Raw genomic sequence first — 21,002 nt, 5'->3', positions numbered from 1 at the left:
GATCCTAGCTCCCACTTAGAATACCACAGAGCACCATGATTCATTTCTTCTCTTCCCCGGGCAGCTTCCTCCCTCGGGCCTGTGGCTTGCAGCATTACCACGTCAATACTGCAACCTTTTGACTTCATCTTCGGTCCTCGGGCCAATGCTACAACCCTTCAACTTCATTCTCGGTCCTCGAGCACCCACAAGTTTAACTTTAAATTTTAAATTATAACTGTTTATTCAAAAAAATAAATCGTCAAAGGTCTAAAACATCAGAATAACTAGACAAGTCATTCCATTCCCTCCAAAAAAAAAAAAGGGGTCATTCGATTCCCAATGACACATTTACTTTCCCCCCCTTAAATCTCTCCCCCCATGTTACCACTTACCATTGGTTTAATTGCCGCACAGGTTCTTGGTTTTTTCAATTGAACTAGCATTTTTTTTTTTTTATACTTTTGTTTTAATTTTTTATGATAATCAAACTAGATTGGTGTTTGGTTTTTTATTAAACCAACTAGTTCGGTCTGATTTTTAAAACCATGATTTTGAATTAATAAAAAAATGGATTGCTCTATCCCAAGCGATTTCTGAATTCTAGATTGGATGAGGCACATTATAATGTATAATCTCAACTTGAGAGAGTCTTAAGTCTTTGGCTAGTTAATGTAAATCCCGGAAAAAGTTTGACCGTTGAAGCCATGGAAGCGATGAACTGGTTCAACCGCCACACCTATCTTACATTAAAACGGTTTGATCGCACTCCTTCAAACCCAAGAAAAAGAATCAAATAACAACCACCTTGATTCTTGACCCACAGTTGAACCTCTTGACCGGTCAAACCTTACCCTTATCTTTTCACGAGCATTAGTATTACAATTTAAACAATTACGAGTTTTTGCTTCTCATTCAAAGTCCTAGTCCCAGTCAGTCACTGACTCTGCCTTATCAAGTTCAATTTAAATTGCTCCTAATTTATAGATTGGTGTATTAAAGATTTGAATTCTAGTTAACTCAATTGGTAAAGTCTCTGATTACATGGTTTGGTCCAACCATGACCCGTAGCCTAAAATAAAAATATACATAGATTTTTCTATCAAAAAAAAAAAAAAAAAACTTTGATTATCTTAGCATTCGAACCAAAGCGATTTGAAGGGAACAGAGTTTAAAGTTAAGTGTTGAACCGGTCAGAACGTGACCGCTTATACCTCAAACTCCAAACAAAGGAAATGAAAAACCGTACCTCAACGCCCGTTCCAAGTTCCAACCGTCTTGGCCGAGGCTCGAGCAGAAAAATGGTTCCAGCAACAACCGCTCTAATAATGCTCTCAATAAATCTTGTTAGTAAGGTCCACTTCAATTTGTTGAATTGAAGTAGTTGAACATATATAGAGCACCTTGAATTGCGTGCACAAAGAGGCTTCAACACTTGCTTGCTCATTTACGCACATACAATATATACAAGCGTGTTGAAATGGGCCGTGTGTGTGACTTGAATTGCCAAGCCCAAGTCAACATAAGTTGATAGAATTCTAGTTGTAAAGGGAATGCTCCAGCCGACTTTGACATATATATATTAGGTTTGAGAAGTAAGTGTGTGTTTGGATAGAACTTATTTTGCTGAAACTGAAAACTGAAAACTGAAAACACTGTAGCAAAATAAATTTTAAATGTGTGAATAGTGCTGTGGGACCAATTTTTAATGAAAAAATTGATAAAAAATGAAATTTGTGGGTCCATGAACAGTGCACATGTGCACTATTCACTGCAGAAAGTCAAGATTTGCGGTTACTGTTCAATGAACAGTAACCGCAATACTCCAAAAACGCGTGAAAACAAAAAAAAAACAAAACAAAAATGCAGATCCAAAAATGCAGCCGTGGATCCAAACATGCTCTAAGTGTAGTTGTGATAGATAATTCCTAATAACCTAGCAGCCGCATAAGAAGAAAGAATAGTATTTTCTTGTCTTGTGGGTAAGAGAGAAATATTATAGCCGCAAGTTGTACTCTTTATTCTTTCCCTGATAATAGTGAAATCCCTGCAACTCTGTAGACGTAGGCAAATTGCCAAATCACGTAAATATTGTCTTTTGCGTGTGATTGTTTTCTTTAGCGTGTGTTTTCTCTATTTGTTTTGTTTCTCACAGGTTGAGATTTTTGATTAAATTCCCTACAAAGCGCACGTATGGAACAACTAGATTTTCAATGATGCATGAAGAAGCAAAACGAAGAAAAATAGACTTACAATGATGTATAAAAAGAAAGGGATTGAAATTCGTCATGGGCCAAGAAATGATGATCCTAAAACACGCACCCAAAAACAACTCCGAACTGTAAGTGGTTTCGTGAATTCGAGCAGTTTCTGGTGGAGAGTCCTGTCCGGTTATTTACCTAGAAGAGAAACAAAAGAACCTAGGAGAAGAGAATAATATATGCTTATGAAGCTAAGAACAACAATGTTTGTAAAGTTGGAGCTCGTACTACTAACTTAGCAGTTCAGGAAGCATTAAAAATTGAGTCTTTCATCACATCATCATAATCACTGGAAGAAGCTAGCAAGAACTTGGAACAAATTCGCAACAAGAAGAAGCGGAGTGATCTAGCTATGTTAACTGATCTTCACTTTCTCCAACAGCAGGGAATGACTTTCCAGTTCATTGCTGTTCCCAAACCAAATCTAAATGTTATTAACGTGGCTTCTCTTGCTACTATGATGCCAATTCACCACAGCTCGATCGGCTCAACCAGCAATTTTGTAAACCTGGGTTATTTGCCTTGGTCTTATGTTAATCAAAGTATTAAAAAAAAAATTTTGAATTTTTTCATGAATTTAATTAGCGAATATTCTAGGTGAAAAGAGACACTACTACACTACATTAATTAAATTCACTATTACGTGAGTGAAAAGATTATCATGTTATTATATCTCGGAATTGCTCCTAATTTATAGATTAGTATGTTTAAGATTTGACTGCATTATGAAGTCTGTATCCCGCCAATGATTACTAGCTAGCTCTGAAGCATGAAGAATCTTAGGAAGCATTTTGAGGGTTGTATTCCAAATAGATCTAGTTAGTATTAAAACATCACTTTTGATTCTCAACAAAAAAAATTGTAGCAACTAGTGAGGTCATATCATATAAAATATCTAACAGCTAATGCTTTGGTGCAACCGTGCAAGCATATATTCTTCAGATATTGCAAAGGCACAAGATACTTAAATTTTTATAAAGCCCCTCAATGTGCGCCTGAGAAACCAATATACTTAAATTTCTACAAATAACAACGAAGGCATTCTTCAAATCTTGCAAGGATATAAGCAAACAAACATTATGCAAATGAAAATTTCCATTGGTTTTATAACACATGTTTTGTAAGGAAAAGCTAAGTACACCTCCATCTTTACATTACATGGTACAGACCTTCAACTACTACACATTTGGCTGATCAGAAACAAAAGGGATCAGACATTCAAAATGAAATGGATGGTTGCTTTTTGATACCTCTAACAACCGAAAGAGTTTTCAAATCTCGCGCCCTACAGTGTTTATGTACAGATCAATAAGGCGCAAGAAAAGCTCCATCATATTTTTAGTTACTTGCTGGAATGTTTTGATATTGCCAATGAGGATTGACTGCAGCAAAAACTTTATTGTTCATCAATCTCCAGAGGAGTCTGAAGAATCAGATCTGAGCTCTACCATCTCTGCAATTACCTTTGGCTCCTGATTTAATAATCGTTCCTGTTCTGACGGTTTCTTGAGAAGTTCTATTTTGTCTAAATATTGAAATAATGTTCACAAAAGAATTGGTTAAGGTCCACTCCAATTTGATAAAAAGAAAAAAGCACCTTGAAACATGCACAAAGAGGCTTGAACACTTGCTTGCTCATTTACGCATGTGTAAGTGCACACAACAATTAGATTTTCAATGATGCATGCAGAAACAAAACAAGAAAAATAGACTTACGATGATGAATGAATAAATGAAATTGAAATGTTCTTAAGTTAAGGTAACCAAAAAATTGGCATTTCCCAATTCATAGAAGGTCTGATTAGATGGACAGGTTGAATTCAATACTTTAACCTACATAGTGGGAGAAGATAGCATAACATTAATAAATAAAAATTTTTTAGATCACATGGGAAATCCCATTTTCCTTTTAAGAATATGAATTTTCAGCTGGTTCAAGAGTGATTCCCTAGTTTATAATGGATGAGTATTTGAAGTACAACAATCTGTTACAGATTCATCAATATTTGGCATACATTACTAGTTCTGACTTATGAGTTATAACATAGCTTACTCCATGAAAGGATATTCTGCTCTCCAGCCCTTCTCATTTGCCCGATCAATGCATTTTTGTAATTTGACCAGCTCCATCTCAATCCACTAACAAAAGTATTTCCAAATAATTCAGGAAAGATGACATGAATGAAGAGACAGTAATAGCTGTAGATGATTATAGTAACTAATCCTTTTTTTTGTTGCGCAGGGGGGGGGGGGGGGGTGGGGAGTGCGAAGTATAGTACTCTAGGAATAATAGAATGTATTTTGAGATGTAAAAAATAGCACTAATCAGGATAATTTACATGTTTTGTTATATCCTCATGCAGACTCCTTGCCTTCTGTTCGAGCTCCACCTATCAAATGATACATATGGGTTTAAAACCTTTCAAATTCCAACTGTATAAGAAAAAACAGAATTTATGCATGAAAGAACTTACAACAGTAGGTTTCTTTAGAAGGCCATTTTCAACCATTTGTTGCAAATCTTCGCATTCTTCCTGCAAAAAAGTACCATGCATTAAAGAAAACAATGTTGTTGGGGAAGAGGGTGCTGCTCATATGAATGGAGCAATTAAGCAGATAAAAAATGGCAGGGAAAATTTGCAATATCTAGTACATATGGTCATGAGGTATTCATATTTTATTAATGTAAATGTGATAAATCAGGTAGTTGATGAAGAATTTTACTTCTTGATGAGTTACATACACGAACACATCTTTGTGCGTCTATGCATGCCTACATTCACATTTTTGCATTGTGTGAAGGTCTATCAACGTAAATATTGGGGAAATTAAAGGAATGTTTTTTTATTGGTAAGTTATACATCATGCCCTATGGGTTTTTTTCGTTCGTCACAACAAGTCAATAAGGGCTACATTATTACTAAGGGTCATTAAAGACTTAAGCTGTTCACAACAGGAAAACATCATATTGAACCGCCATAAATATTTGATTAGAACTTATTAGAAATCTGTTGGAGCTAAAATAGCAAGCATCAAGATAACAAAAACCAAGCCCACTCTAGTCTAAATTTTGGTGTCAGCAACTCCAAAAGATAACCTAAATACTGGCAAACATCCTGTCTGAAAATTTATCCTATCAAGGCAATACAAAGAAAAGTAGATATGTCAATTTGCAAGTCCAGTAAAAGAATCCTTAAAGATATCCAAAGAAAGTAATAAAGTATGAAATTATTAGATTAACAACGATGTATTATGTAACACCCCATAATTTTGATACTAATTAAATTATTATACGTAAATTTTTAATGGAGGCCTATAATTAAAATGGATTAAATTAATTTGGACCTAAGGTATTAAAAAGAAGATAAATACTATGGAATATGAAGCCCAAGTGAGGTGACATAAGTACATATATGGGCCTTGAAAACCCTAGTCTTTTACCCCTTAAGCTACACGTGCATATTCTTATAAGGCTTCCTTTTTGCTTCAGCCGCATTAGACTACTGAACTTTGCTTCTCTTCACTGTGGCTGTAAGTAGAGATTACAGGTACGGTTTTTATGATTATACTAATAGAGAAAAGGCTCCTAGAATTGTTATTATATTTGATTAAGAATTGTATCATGGCCGTATGTCAGGAAGTCTTTGAATTGAACCAATAGAGTTTGTGGTTAATTTGCTTTCACACTAAGCCTCAATTGTGGTTAATTTTGCTTTCACACTAAGCCTCAATTGTGGTTTATTTGCTTTCACACTAAGCCTCAATTGTCGACCGGTTTATATGCATTCACACTAGTTCAACCGTGTAATAGATTTTGGGTCTTTGGAGTGATGATTACAATATTATAATAGCAATTGTTTATATAGCCGCAGTGGAATAGTAGTTCTAAGTCCAACATTGAGGCTGAAAAACTATGAATACTGAATACATTCTAACTAATTGTCATGCTATTGCCATGCTACATCACGTATTGCCATGCTATTCCCTACAAAGTATGGTCCAAGCTTTTATTGATTATATAGCTTTTACTTTTGTTTAATATATATATATATATATATATATAATATTAAGGTCAGTAGATATCCAGCGGCATCAAGAGAGCATTCTAGCACTAGATTGATGGATTAAAGCAATCTCATGTGGCCTTCGGTGTTAAGTTGAATATATATAGTTATATATATAATGTTAAAGTCAATGGACATCCCGTGCATCAAGAGGGAATGCTAAGCAATAACTTAAGGCAATACGTGGCTTCCAATAGTAAATTAGATAGTTACGTGAATAAATGGAGAATTTTAGATATATCATTATTGTCTAGGATAAAACTGTTTAAGTGTGAAAATAAGTTTTGAAGTGGGAAATTGTGTATTGATGAATCTATTTTTGGTGTTGCTAGGTTCTAATTCTACTGAATTGTTGTGATTCAAGGGAGGTTGATTTCCTTTATTTTTGCAACTAAGAGGTAAGTGGTGTTTACTAATTTTGGGACCAAAACAGTGTTGGTTATTAAGCTATTATATATATATAAGAAATATATTGTTATTTTATACATATAAATGGATATTTTATAATTTCTTGATGTGCACATTAATTATTCATTTTATGAAAAACTTGTGGAACAACCTAAATTTATTTAAATTTGTATGTGTGAATATATCCTTATATTTTCGAGAATTATGAATGGATTATTTTTGTGAGTATCTTGAATAGATTATTTATGTGAGCATCTTGTATATGTTTTGAAAACCTATGGCAAGTCGTGATTAGAAGCTCAGTATGGTATTTAGTCTTTAGCAAGGGAAAAACTTGTGGAACAACCTAAATTTATTTAAATTTGTATGTGTGAATATATCCTTATATTTTCGAGAATTATGAATGGATTATTTTTGTGAGTATCTTGAATAGATTATTTATGTGAGCATCTTGTATATGTTTTGAAAACCTATGGCAAGTCGTGATTAGAAGCTCAGTATGGTATTTAGTCCTTAGCAAGGAACAATCATACTGCAGCTAGTCCTTAGCAAGGGATGGTCCCAAAAGGGGACAATGCACATTTGATAGCTCCTTAGCAAGGGAATATACTATTGAGGATCCAAAAAGGAAGCTCCTTAGCAAGGGAGTGCATCTTTAAGTTTCAAAGGAACCATCCTTAAGAAATGGGATGAAAAGGAGGTTCCAGTCCCAAAAAGGAGACAGCACAACCCTGTTAACGGGGCGTAAACGTTGACCATGAGAAAAGCCTAGGAAAATGTTTATATGACGGTATATATTATGATGGCTCACAATATAAAGATATTATTTTCTTTTACATGAAATATTTGATGACAAAATATTGATGAGTTACAAGTTGTGAATTTGTTGAAAGAATTATTTATTTAAAAAGTTTGTTCTCCCACCCCAATGTTAGTGAATTCCACTTATTGAGTTATCTCACCCCCCTTTATTTCCCATTACAGATACATTAGATGGATTACTAGAGTAGAGATTCTTGAGAGACAGAAGTTACAAACTATTTTTGTGGAACTGAGGCTTTTATTATTATTTTATGGCATTAAGTATTGTATTGGAGAATTATCTTTGAGGATGTTTTGTATTTGGTGAATTAGAGCTCTGACTCTTGTGATCAGATTCAAGGTTGCTAGTTTCTTTTATTTAATATTTTTATGGATTATTCAGATTAAATAGGCTTTTATTACTTATGATTTTGGGGCGTTACATATTAGTTTAAACCAAGTCCAATATTTTGTTAAATGGAATTCTTTGGTGTAAATTTCAGTTGAAAATAAAATCCTACTAGGGCTTTTTGGAGGACAAAAAGGGAGCCTCATGACAATTATGATGAATCCAAACAGAAAACTGACAGTGAGACGGCAGTATGTTAACTCAAGATCATTCTGCTCTCCTACTATTGTGAAATTAATAGATATTCCCTAACGTACAAAATTGAAATCTCTCAACTTTGTGCTTGTTTAAGCACGCTTGCATGCAAAACATAGAAGTAACTTTCTCTCTCTCCCTGACTTTTATTTTAGGGATGCATAAGCATATGTCTAAGAAACAAATCTGATAAGTGATAAGGAGGCCAGTATGCCATTGTCAACAAGAATTTGTGATAAAATAAATGTGGATCAAGAGATCAATAACAAGCAAATCCAACCATCAGAAGACACCATGTCCTAGAAGAACCTAATCAACCAACCTAAAAATTCAAAACACAACTCCTAGAAATTTGTTCTTTATTTTTCTGATTGTAGTCAATGTGATCAACACTAAGCCAGCAAGAGTTGCATTTAAGTTTAAGTAGATCAAATGATGCATGTGAAGAGTGACAGAAAAACAACAATCTTTGATTTTAAAATAGGATTTTACAAATCATATCATAACTTTAAGAAAGATTACTTCCAAACAGTTCTGTTACCTTAGTGAAGTCACAGTCAGAAAGCATAGCGATGTTAAGGTCTATTGGCATATTAGAGACTTGCAGTAGAACTTCACTTGCGTTTTTCTTTATGCCTAACGGGATAAAGAGAAAAACATAACTTAATATAAAAGAAAACAGAAACTTGGAAAGAGAACACTTTTTGATGAAACTGTACTAAAATGACTTGAAGAACATATTACTGCATCATCAAATAAATAAAAAAGAGATTTACTTTAAAGAGAATCTAAATGGTCCAAAGTACATAGAAACCACTATTTTATCTGCCGTTATCAAAAAATTGCTAAGACTAAATTGCCTGCTACAATTACCTCTAACTTGTAAGAGCTGATGAGACGTGCGTCGCTGATAATCTGTGGGGTCTGTTTTTGTTCTCACAAAACTTCCCACTACCTTGCAATCAAAACTTTCAGGCTGCTTCAGTAGCCTTTCCACCAAGCTCTTCCTTAAGTAGACAAGTTTGAAATTTTCAGCAACCATAGATGCAAAACCACTCTCTTTCACAGTACGATTCACTTCCTCTTCCTGACATGTTCTGTTTGAGCTCAATGTTTTCTGTTTCTTAAATGCAGCTGTAATATTTTCGTTCTTTTTCTCTCCTAAAATGATTTCATCTTCATCCTCACTTTCATCGTCTTCTGATTGCTCCAAGTTAGCAACAAAATGGATGTCCAGGAGACTATATATTTGGTTCTTATCCACTGATTTCCTTCTGAAGAGAGAATACAGCATTGGGTCACAAAGTATCCTCCTCTTCTTTTTTGGGTGAAAAAGGTTTTTCTCTTGAATATATCCAGAGATGATAGACTCCACATCATATTGTGATAATTGTTTGGTTGTATCTTTACCAATGGATGTGAGGAACTTAATGAGAGGGCTTGATCCCCATCCTATAAATTCTATTGCTTTAGACACCTTCTTTTTTCCTAATGCCTTCTCAGAGATTTTCAGTTTTTTACATTCTTTGGCCTTGCCTATTCTAACTGAATCAGAGCAGCGTCCTCTCTTCTTTAACTGGGCATCTGCAGAATACACATTGTCGACAGTCAAGCCTTCTCTTCCTTTTATTATATCCCAATATTCCTTAAATAGACATTCATATGTTTCTCGGTCATTGAAATCCACCTTTTCCTGCAATCATAAGAAACAAACATCAAAACAAGCATATGCTCCCCAAACTAAAAAAAGGGGGAATGAAAATTTTAAAGAAAAAAAAGCCCCTCAAAATGAACAACTACACAACAAGAGGTAATTATGACGCAGGACAACCAGAACAAAACTGAAAACAACAATAAAATAAAGGGATATGACCTAGGAGTCAGCACCTAGGCCTTGCTTGGAGTCAGCACCAAGCAAGAAAACCACTAAGAGTCAACACTTAGGGTAGACCTAGAGTCAGCACTAGACTAAAGAAAGACCAAACAGCCATTTTTTCATTCATCAAAATATCAACTAACTCCTCAAGGAGTACAATAGGTTGTTTATAAAGGATTGCTAAACCCTAATTCTAATTGGCTAGGAAACCCTAATTGCCTTATTACGAAAATAACCTTACTTCCAAATTAAAATATTAATAGTCTAATAAACTACTAGGACCTAAAACATAAAAATACAATTGGCTTGCAAACATAAATAATACTAAATAAAAATCTTCTTACGTCGCCTGCATCAAATTAACTTCTGATGCAGTTTTTCTCCCCTTTTTTCCTCTTGTTTTTCTAATTTCATCGATGAATTATCCTTATCCCTCAAATAAACATGTAATTATTTTGCAGTGAAATAAATACATGCAATTAGATAGTTAATACGCTTACTTTTCTTCCCTTTCTTTATGATTTACTAAGCTGACAGCACTATATTCTATAATGTGTCATCAATCATGAGGTAAGGTACAAGCAGCCATAATGTTGGGGAAGAGCAATGCCTAAGGAGTCCACTAAAAGTGTGTTGATACACATGTTGGGATACCACTCACCAACCCAAAAGCATAAGCCAAAGGGTTATGCCCAATATGTATATCATCTACTCACTTTCTTTACTTTTTCCTCTGTGTGGGACTCAACACTCACAACACAAACATTCTGGGACTACATATGGTGGGGGTCTGTATTAAAAACTAAGAAAACAAAAGGCACAAAGACAAATTAAAACTGTAGAGAGATAACATCCAGGTGGTATTGGTATAGAACATATTGCAATAATAAGACTTCCAGAACTTTCTAATGGAAGTTGTAAAATTCCTATACATACCCCATCAGAATCATAATCGGCATTTTGTTCAGCAAGAAGAAGAAGCTCCAAACAGTTGTCACAGAATCCTTTCTTCCCTTTAACAGGTGCAAACTCAACTTCACCAATGCAACATCCACATACCGCATTTGGACAGCAAACACAATAAAATTTTGCTGTGTTTTGGCATATTAAGCAAGAATGTCTATCTGAAACATAAATCTTTATAATTATTTAATCTGGTGTATATAAATTCTCCAATGCAAAACAAACATGAAGAGGAAAATTAATGGCAGAACTTTGATGTCGATTGCAAGGTCAGAACTTTGATTGCTGTAATCATATAGCTTCCTGGCAGTATATTGCTTATACTTGCAAAGAGTTATTTATGAAAACAAACCATTTTGCTTATCAATTCTTGGGCATGTAACTGTATAGGACAGGCCTTTTGCCTTCTCAAGAGCTTTCCAGAGAAGTTTAGGGTATGATTTTGAGTGAGTCCTCTGGTTGGACCTTTCAGAGAAATAAAGTTCCCCCTTTTATGTTGTGTTCTCTTGATTATAAAGCATTCTGACAGATTATTAACAAGTGGACTAAATATCATCATGATAGTTATGATTGACTTACTACAATTCCAGGGCTCTTCATTCTCCATGAATGAATCATCCTTTCCCACACATTCTGGATGATAAACTTTTAGGCAATCCCTGAAATCGAGTAAATACGTTACCAGAATAAGGTAGATAAAATCCTAATTTGGTGCACAGAGAAATGCTAAATTTAGTTGTAAAAAACCTTGAACAGATGTACAAAGCACACATGAGTGTTTTGGGAGGCATGGATCTAAGAATTGAACCCTACCAACTGTAAACCCTCAATCTTCTTATCAAATTAAGTCGCAATAATTAAAAATGCTATATCATTAAAATCACAAAAGTATATGCTTAGCATCTACAAGCAGATATGGAAACAATCCAAGTGTACATGCTCATTTATACAAGAGATTGACAAACAACATGCTTCATTAAGAGTCACATTCTTTAATGCAGAAGATAAAATAGCACAGTCAATAAAAGGGGGCCTCACTATTAGAATTCAAGACTCGCTTTTATCCTCAATCATCTTTAATAGCTGTGAACCCCTTTGCACCCCCACGAAGGTTACAAAATCAGCAGACTTGATAGAAAGTGAGGCAATTTCAAAATCAGTGGGACTTTGGACCAAAAGGAAATTTCTAAACTGGAGATTATTTGCTACTTATAAAAAAGAAAATAATTTAAACTGTCTATAGATAGAGAAACTCCACAAACATGATCCATCTATGAGCCCCAAAATACTTATTTAAACTGACATTTGACCTTTTCCAAGGACAGAATCCACAAAGAACTTCTACAAATGATCCCTCCAATTGCTTCCCCAGATAGCCTTTTTCTACACATCCATAACAGTTGATGGTACCAATGAATGGAGAGCTCCTTTCTTGAGTGTTCATTGATCAACACTAAAAGTGATAATTTTTTTTGGAGACAGTTGATGTATCACTTCATATGTTATTAGCTACAAAAATACCTAAAACATCAGTCCAAATTTTACAATAAAAAGTACCAACAATCAAGTATCAGTAAGGAAGGACTGATGTTTGGCACTTTTATAGACAAAAAATCATAGTCAATGGAAAAAAAATTTCGAAGTCAAGGGAAAATAACACAAAATCTGGAAATCATTTTCCACCATTCCCTTGTGTCCTCACCTCATCTCCTATATTCCTATGTGCCACTAACACCACTGCCATCACTACCACCACCACTACCACCAATCCACCTCGACCATAGCCTCCATCACCACCACCATCTTGCATACATTTAATATTAATGATTTTCTGTACAAGCCAAACGTTATAAAATATTCCTAAGAACATTTTCAAAGCCGTAACCAAACACAGGAAAACAAGTCATTTTTTCCGGAAAATGTTTTCCATTGCAAACTTTTTCTCTGGAAAAAAATATTCTGTGGAAACAAAGGGAGTGTACAAGTACATGAACAGCCAAAGCCACACATACACTTACAATCTCGACTTTTTGGTCAACAGGTATCCTTTTCCTGAATTTCAAATTTTTATGATTCAGACCATAGCAATAAAAAAGGGGAAAATGACAACAAAAGGAGATTTTTTTTTTGGATTTTTTTTTTTTTGAATTTTTAAGGGTGCTTTCAGAAAGAAAACCAATTTCTTACAGAATCTTGTACTAGAATCTTTTACAAAACGCCAAAAAGTAGGTTCACCCTCCTGTCCTGTCCTTTCCATGCTACAAAAACATTCTTACTATATACTATTCCCAAGAATACATCAACAACAAAACATAGCCAAACAGAAATGGAAGCACATGCAAAGCCAGACCAATGAGTTAAGAACTACATTTTCAAAGACCAACAACAATGAAAAGACCAAAATGCCCTTGATCGCAAGGAAAGATAATGAATGTTGTCTATTTTCATCAGAATAAAAAAAAAAAAAGAAAACACTGACTCACCCACACTTCAAGAATGAATTACTGAGCAAGTCAACTCACCTGTAGTCACAGATCATTAGTTTTCCACCATCTTTGCACTCAAAACACCAGTCTTCTGAATCCCTGTCTTTGATTATCTTTTTTTGCTTCCTTTGCTTCTTCATGATGATTATGTCTAAAAAAATTTCAAATAAAAATTGAAAACTTACAGACTATTTCTTGAACTAAAACCCAGAATAAAAAACCCACTAAAGATTTGATCACTGGTTAAAAAAAAATTATAAACAAAATGCAAGTACTTTCACTCGGTCTTCAACAAAGCTATGATCAAGAACTACCATTGCATAGACAGAAGATATATTACTGCTTAAAGCATAGCCTAGCAAGGTTTAAAAAAAAAACACACACACACACACACAAAAACCCAGTACAGAATTAAAAAAAAGAAAAAAAGCAATTAACACCCACTAGAGAAAATTGATTTTTGAAGAAACTGGCCCAGACCCAAAATGGGGTTCAGAAGCAAAACATAACTAAAAGCATTGTTTGACACTAAGAATTACATGAAGGGAAAAAAAAAAATAACCTGGCTCTTCTTTTTGGGGATTGGTTTAGATTACTGTAACATGCATGGTTTGGACAGCAGAGAAGTCTAAACAATTGTTGAAACATTATTGCATATTCCACTGGTGCTCTTATTTATATCATGTCACATAGTGCTTTGTTTGATTATGTTGGAAAAAACTCGTTAATTTTGAACTAACTTAGATTGCATTGACTTTGGCATTTTCTTCTCGTCCGCACAAGTCTCTCCTCACTGTTCTACCGTCACTCCGGAGAAATAATCTTGTGCATTAACTTGCGCACCTGTTGCATGCTACCTCGTCCCATATGTGATGTGTACAACAGTACAGGACACCGTGTTCCACGGGTTCCTTTCAACTTTCATATTCAACCAGCCAAGTACATAGTTGTCTGTTCTAGAAGACCGACCTGTTTTGTCACAATTTTGTCACAATTATAATGAAAATTGTGAGTAATTTTACATCACATTTATATAAATTTATTATATTTTTCTTATTTATAATTTGTCAGGTCACAATTGTAAAAAATAGAAAAGTTGTGATTATAAATTTTTTCATTATTGTCTAAAATCTTTGAATATTTTATTACAAATTTATTGGGTGTTTTTTGGGATTTGGATTGGGTTAACCTCAATCAAAATGAGATTTGATAGGAGGAGCTGGTATTTTGTGCGTCATGTGTATGAAATGCCTCTCTCACCGACGTGTGGAGAATGCCTCTCTCACCGACATGTGGGCTCCACACGTGCCTGTGGGAAGGCACTTCATGAAGAAAATTTTCCCTGACAGAAGGGACATAACACTTAACTTACATGCAATTCTATCACATCCATTGTTTTTGTACTAAAAAGAATTATATGTGATTGCAAGAAATTATTATTAGGGAAGATATCGATTGGATTTTTGAAATGACGGAATTTGACCTTAAATTTTTTATTTGATCATAAGTGATGTAGTTATTAGAACCCATAATTTTAGAAGTGCAACTAATTATTTTCGTTATCATACCAATTAATTGTAAGTCTTTTGTATTAAAATTCCGTTAGAGGAATAAGAGTCTAGTAACTCAACTAGTATCTCATAATGTTTCAAAAAATGATGTCTAAGGTTCAAATTTTCCTTCCTTAATTATCAAATTGTCAAAAAATAAAAAAGAATCATAGAAGTTTGCCAAATATTGTAATATTACTTTCTTTTTTTAATAATAATCCGATTGGTATAATACAACCATGGGTAGGGAGATATATTTGAACTATAGTTTTCAAAAATATTAGATTCAAGCATAACATAAAAATTCAGTTGTCACCAACAATATTTCCCTTCATCAGTCCTTAATCCGTATCGCTCATCCTGGCATGAACTCAAAAGTTCCTCGCTAATTAAGATTCCACCCCTATTACGATCACAAGTTCTAGGCATTTGTTGTACGAGTATCTTTTTCTTTCTTCTTCTTTTTTTTTTTTTTTTTGCATGACTATCTTGCAAATATTGAAAGAAAATACTTTGCAAATGTATTTTGTAAAATATTGGTAAAGAATGACGTGGGATTTTTTTTCCTTTGTTCAATCAAGGTGCAAGTTAAACCATTCCATCATCGTGTGATCTAAAAGACATTCTACAATAATATTATTAGGTTTTAGGACTATTCACTGTAAACATCTATTTTAGCAACCGCAAAAATAGTAGCTAAATTTGATGTAGTTTAATAAGCAATTGAAAGATCTGTACTAAATGTATCATTTGGATTATTTCTTTTTCCTATGTTTATTACTTTAGTTTGTTAGGTATGCAATGTGAGTGAAAGTTTTATAGGGAAATATATAATATACATAATTGTTTTCAAATTGAAATATTTAACTTTTTCAAATGGGGTAATATTCCAACATTTATAATTTTATTTGTTTTAAGAATTTATTATGATGAGTAATTATTTAATACTCCAAAAGTACAATGAAGTAATCCTTCTTCTTATTAATAATGGTTAGCTGATCTTATTTAATTAGGCAAAAATGCAAAATTGACCCTCTAACTTTCACATTTTTTCATTTCAGTTCTCTAACTTTCAGTTTTGTTAATTCAGTCCTCTAACTTTCAATTTTTGTCAATGTAGGATTCCGTTACATTTCTGTTAGTGGCTGCCGTTAAACCCACTTAAACGACGCCGTTTTGCATTTTATTTTTTTATTTTTTAATTCGAAATTAAAAAAAAAAAACCAATCATAGTTCTTGAGGATGACGGAGTTCTCGGAGAGGATTCTAGCGATGGTGGACTGAATGTTGAGGGTGTTGCGGCAGAGAGAGTCGAGGTCGAGGTCGGGACGCTCGAGGGACTTGCCAAAGGGGTTGCCGACGCGAGCGGTGGCACCGCCGATGAGTTTCACGGGTTGGTGGCTGAAGCGATGGACCCAGGAGAGGACGATGAGGCCAAGGAGGTTGTCGAGGTGGAGAGATTGAGCGGTGGGGTCGAAATCGCAGTAAACTTTGAGGCCGTAGGAGGAGGAAACGACGATGGTAGTGTCGTGGAGGTCAGGGTTGGTTAGGGATTTGATGAGGCCGCGTTGCTGGAGGATTCTGATGATGTTGTTGTTGTTGTTAAGGCGAGGAGGAGAGGATTGGGATTGTGTGGAGGAGTGGTAGCAGCAATAGGTGTAGGATTTTGAATCGGTGATGGGTTAGGAATTTGGGTCTTTTGAACAAAATGTTTTTTTTTTTTTTTTTTTTTCAAATTAAAAACAGAAATGTAACGGAGCCCTATATTGACAAAAATTGAAAGTTAGAGGACTAAATTGACAAAATTGAAAGTTAGAAGATTGAAATGAAAAATGTGAAAGTTAGAGGGTCAGTTTTGCATTTTTGACTATTAATTAAAAGGAAAAGTTAACTACTTTAAGGGTATTGATCTAAGAACTATGTTTAAAAACTTTTTATATGGTAAAAAAAGTAATTAAAATTTTTAACATCTTTTTATATTTTTTAAGAAAGTGACATTAAAATTTTTCTAAAATTATCTATTAACATATGTTTTAAAGACATTCGTTAATAGAACCCTTAATTAAATTTAGAGTGAGATAATTCACATAAGAAAATGGAATACCAGTATACTCTTACTCTAATAATAACTAACAATTTTCCACTTGTTTTTAGCTTCCATTTGTTATGTGGTAATAAATTCTCAATACTATTTCAAATGACCAAATCCTTAACCATTAGTTTGAAATCATCCTATTACAAATCGAAAAATAAAGTATAAAACAAAAACGACTTTAATTTGCATGAGCGATCCTGCGCATTCATGCCAGCTAGCTTTGATTGCACGATATTACTCCCTAAACAATGAAGCTACACATTTGGACGAGGAAGCAACCACGAGGAACCCTTGATAAAGCCAAGGGAGAGGAATGGTTTAGCTTCAGCATCACTCAACTGCTTGGCGAACTTGGCTCGTTTAGCAGGGTCTGCACCTGGTCCGGTGCACTTGTATTCTGCAAAGAAAACAGTGCTGCAATGCCAATAATCACTGTGTTAGATTCAATGATTAAATTTACCATTTTCGAACAATTTAAATTTTTGAGATAATTGATAATTTGTTATAGTATCAAAGCAGTATACATTCCGTACACACTTCAGGATTTTAACCCATGTGACGGGAGTATGTGTATGGTGAGTGTGCAGTAGCGAATATGTAATAATCATTATTCTGATGAATACTACTAACTGAAAACAAATAGAAAAAAGATGGCTCAACCTGTCACGTTCGGGGTGGATGTTATCGCTCCATCCAAGAGGATTAACTTCGCCGCTCATGTCGGTGTAGGAAAAGACCACTCTTGGCCTCGCCCTCCATGCTCTGCCTAAGTATGTACTATGTCCAGTGCCAATAATATGGCAATGTATAAATAAGTATCCAGTAGTTTCCGAGGGAAAGTCCCTTGCATGTGCTGTGATGAACGAGACTTCATTACCTTTCCCGAGTACGTATAACTGAGTGTTCTGCATGCACCAAAACAATATTTGTCCATTATTATTCTTTTTATCACCAAGATTGACAATAAATAAATAAATAAATAAAACAAACAAAATAAGACTCAATGAAAATTTCAAAATTGTTGATGTGATAATAATCTATTTCTTGATTAAGATTTTATTTATTGAAATTTTAAATGACGTAATAGTTTGCACATTTTTAAATTTATAATATTTAATCTAAAATATTAAACTATTTTTTGTTTTAATAAAAGTTGTGTTAGCAAGTGTGTCCATATAAAAATGATGTTATAGAAACTTAATAAACTATGAAATATTTTTGCCATTGAACTTTAGGTCAAATGGTACATGCATGCTTCTAATTAAAATGTATGATTCGAATCTTTATGCCCTGTTGAAATGTATAGAAAAATTTGTGAAATAATTTGTGTCATTAACATGATAACTAGAAAAAGTTTGGACATACCAAATAAATAGAGGTTCCACTTCCAAAAATGAAATCAACGGTGCCTTCAATGTAGCAGTCCTTGAAGAAATGGTTGCCCTTGTCATCACAGACAGTGTCTTGATATCCTTTTATTTTGCAGTTAAAGAAGGCTGCCTTGTCGCCGGAGATCCTCAATGCAGATGCCTGAGCTCCGGATTGCCCATGAGGCCTTGGGGCAGAGTTCTGTAATAAGAAATCCACAACATGTTATCAAAGATATGTATAGAGCGTTTATACTCTTGTACTCGTTTTCTCGTATATGTTTTTTTTATTTTCATGTGTTAAAATGTGAACGTTTCTACGTCAATTGTAGATATTGATGTGAAATATTGTACGTAAACAAGTGTAAAAACATACACATATATAAAATGAACGAGTTTGTAGAAGCACGCGCACACACACACATATATATATATATATATATATATATATATATGCACCTGAATAATAAGATTTGCGGCAACAAAGTAATCAGATTCCACAATCAAACTGGCACTATCTACAGTTCCGTATTTCGCAGCTGTGCCATCATATGTCAAAGTTGGCATGCTTTTAGGGTTTCCGTGTAAGGTAACAAACGGCTGGGTACGTTTAATTATTATTTTCTCTTTGTATACTCCATGTCCAATATGCACAATGACACGTTTGGTATTCCCAGCCGGAATACTTTTAATGGCGTCGGTGATGGTGGTGAAATCTCCTCCTCCATGTATATTAACCTTGATGATTTTAACACCTTCCTCAGCTTGAACAAGTTCTGAGTCTAGAGAACCCTTACGCTGCTGAAACGGCTTCACATTGTTTTGAAACCAATTGCTTATTTGTGAACTGTCACCGGGAACTGGGGTATTATCATTCGCGATGACAAAGGTAGAAACAAGGAGATAGAATGTCACCAGAGCAGCATGTACGGCAATGCGTGATACCATTTTTCCAGCCATGTTTGTGTTTGATTGCTTTTTTTGTGAAGATAAGCTAGCGTATGTTTAATTTATAAGCCTCAGTTGAGGTAAGAGAATCTTAAATACATGTGAGACTTAGAGAGTTCCTCGCTTTCTTTTGTGGTTTTAGTTAGAAATTTCCTGTCTATACATATGTAGCATGTATGCACCAGGAATCTGAATCCTTAAGATGGAAATTGGGCAAATATAACAAGGGCTCATTGTGAGATAATTACGTACACACTCCTAAACCATTGGATCGATATACCAAGGTCTTGTACGGACAGTGCTGTCTTCACAAAAAAGAGGTAATATGTATGTGTATATATGTATATATATATATATAGCTACCTAATCTTTAGACCTAAAATAATAACGGTTAATAGGTATCTCAAATCTCCACCAAGTTGGGATAATGTTCACAAGTCAGGCAGTCATAACACAATGTAAATTTAACTATTGTAGAACCCGATCAACTATGTTAACACAAAAGATAATATTACTTGAAGCATATCTGACTTTTAGCTATTTGGTGAAATGATGAATTTATTCAAATTATAGGTTTCAAACACAAAATGACATTTGACCATAAAGTCTTGATTTAATCTCTTCAATTCAATCGTTAATGCACTTCTTGTAACTCAGGTTGAAATTTGTGACGGTAATTTACTATTTTGGGTAAATTATGTATTTAGTCCAAATAATTTACACTATATTTCAATTTAGTCTCTCACATTTCAGTGCTGTGTTAATTTAGTTTTTACTGTTATCTTTTGGATGGAAATTACTGACGTGGTTAACAGCCAAAATAAAAAATTATTTTCCGTTGATATGACAATAAACTAATTTTTTTATTTTGACCGTTTGTCACATCAACAATTTTCATTTAAAAGATAACGGCAAGGATTAAATTAATATAACATTACTGAAAGGTTAGAGACTAAATTGACACAATTGAAAGGTTATTGACCAAATTAAAATATGATGTAAAAAATAGGGACCAAATACATAGTTTACCCTACTATTTTTACGTGGTGTATATAGTGATAAAAATTTCATGTTTGTAAATCTAGCATGCATGCCTCAATATTGCTCTATCTCACAAGTTCACTTCATATTGGCATGCAAGAAACAAGAGACGTGAATGCACCAATTGGAGATGTTAGGGTTTTAGACCCAGTTGTCCCAAATTTTACCAAACCTTAGCCGAATAATTAATTAGATTAATTATGCATCTGAATCAATTAAACATTAAACAAGCATAGATCACATGAGCACCAAGAATGATGACTCAAGAAAACTTTTAAAATTATTATTTCAAAGTAAAAAATCTAAGGAGGATTTAATCTAAACAATCAATGCAATATTTTACTAACAGGTTTGAAGTTTGTACAATAGACTTAACCTTAAATCAACTGTTATTTTGTGTAGTACTTAATGACATGATCACACGTAGCTCCGAATCCGTGGATTCTTCTATTGTGAAACCATTGCATACAAACTCTCCAATTTGTGACTTTGAGATCTCCACTCAAAGATTTAGACCAGCAATTGTGGTTGAGTGGATGCAGAAACTTTGCTTTATAAC

General features: G+C 34.1%; 2 protein-coding genes across 9 annotated transcripts in view; both read right to left on the bottom strand.

Annotated features, from left to right (window-relative positions):
* LOC126700246 (uncharacterized protein At5g08430-like) overlaps positions 1–14,161 on the bottom strand; it is a 37,950-nt gene extending 23,789 nt beyond the window's left edge. Inside the window, exons 1-11 of one of the 8 annotated variants that reach the window (XM_050398297.1) lie at positions 14,005–14,161; positions 13,479–13,593; positions 11,536–11,615; positions 10,930–11,117; positions 8,991–9,810; positions 8,659–8,753; positions 4,715–4,774; positions 4,580–4,630; positions 4,294–4,379; positions 3,957–4,073; positions 3,675–3,765 (exon numbers count right to left, since the gene is read on the bottom strand). In XM_050398297.1, coding sequence (XP_050254254.1) covers positions 4,061–4,073; positions 4,294–4,379; positions 4,580–4,630; positions 4,715–4,774; positions 8,659–8,753; positions 8,991–9,810; positions 10,930–11,117; positions 11,536–11,615; positions 13,479–13,582 — 1,497 coding nt within the window. In that variant the 5' untranslated portion in view covers positions 13,583–13,593; positions 14,005–14,161 and the 3' untranslated portion in view covers positions 3,675–3,765; positions 3,957–4,060. The other 7 variants (XM_050398292.1, XM_050398296.1, XM_050398291.1 and 4 more) reach the window with 7 other exon arrangements.
* Positions 14,162–17,333: 3,172 nt separating this feature from the next.
* Positions 17,334–19,414, bottom strand: LOC126699460 (probable pectinesterase 48). Its single transcript, XM_050397293.1, has 4 exons — positions 18,914–19,414; positions 18,453–18,656; positions 17,748–17,992; positions 17,334–17,501 (listed from the first exon to the last, which is right to left on the bottom strand). The coding sequence occupies exons 1-4, from the start codon at positions 19,412–19,414 to the stop codon at positions 17,342–17,344; spliced, it is 1,110 nt and encodes a 369-aa protein (XP_050253250.1). The 3' UTR covers positions 17,334–17,341.
* Between the last annotated feature and the right edge of the window lie 1,588 nt (positions 19,415–21,002).

Source organism: Quercus robur, chromosome 9 (assembly GCF_932294415.1).
Source record: "Quercus robur chromosome 9, dhQueRobu3.1, whole genome shotgun sequence".
Lineage (NCBI taxonomy): Eukaryota > Viridiplantae > Streptophyta > Magnoliopsida > Fagales > Fagaceae > Quercus > Quercus robur.
Note: the sequence above shows the minus strand (reverse complement) of the source record. Positions and strands in the feature narration are given on the sequence as shown.

What these genes read in the sequence shown, in the direction of transcription:
- LOC126699460 (XM_050397293.1), bottom strand. Translation starts at nt 19,414, where the DNA reads ATGGCTGGAAAAATGGTATCACGCATTGCCGTACATGCTGCTCTGGTG. An exon ending in GTGGAACCTCTATTTATTTG is followed by an intron (nt 17,993 to 18,452) that starts GTATGTCCAAAC and finishes TGGTGCATGCAG; the next exon opens with AACACTCAGTTATACGTACT. An exon ending in ATCCACCCCGAACGTGACAG is followed by an intron (nt 17,502 to 17,747) that starts GTTGAGCCATCT and finishes TTGGCATTGCAG; the next exon opens with CACTGTTTTCTTTGCAGAAT.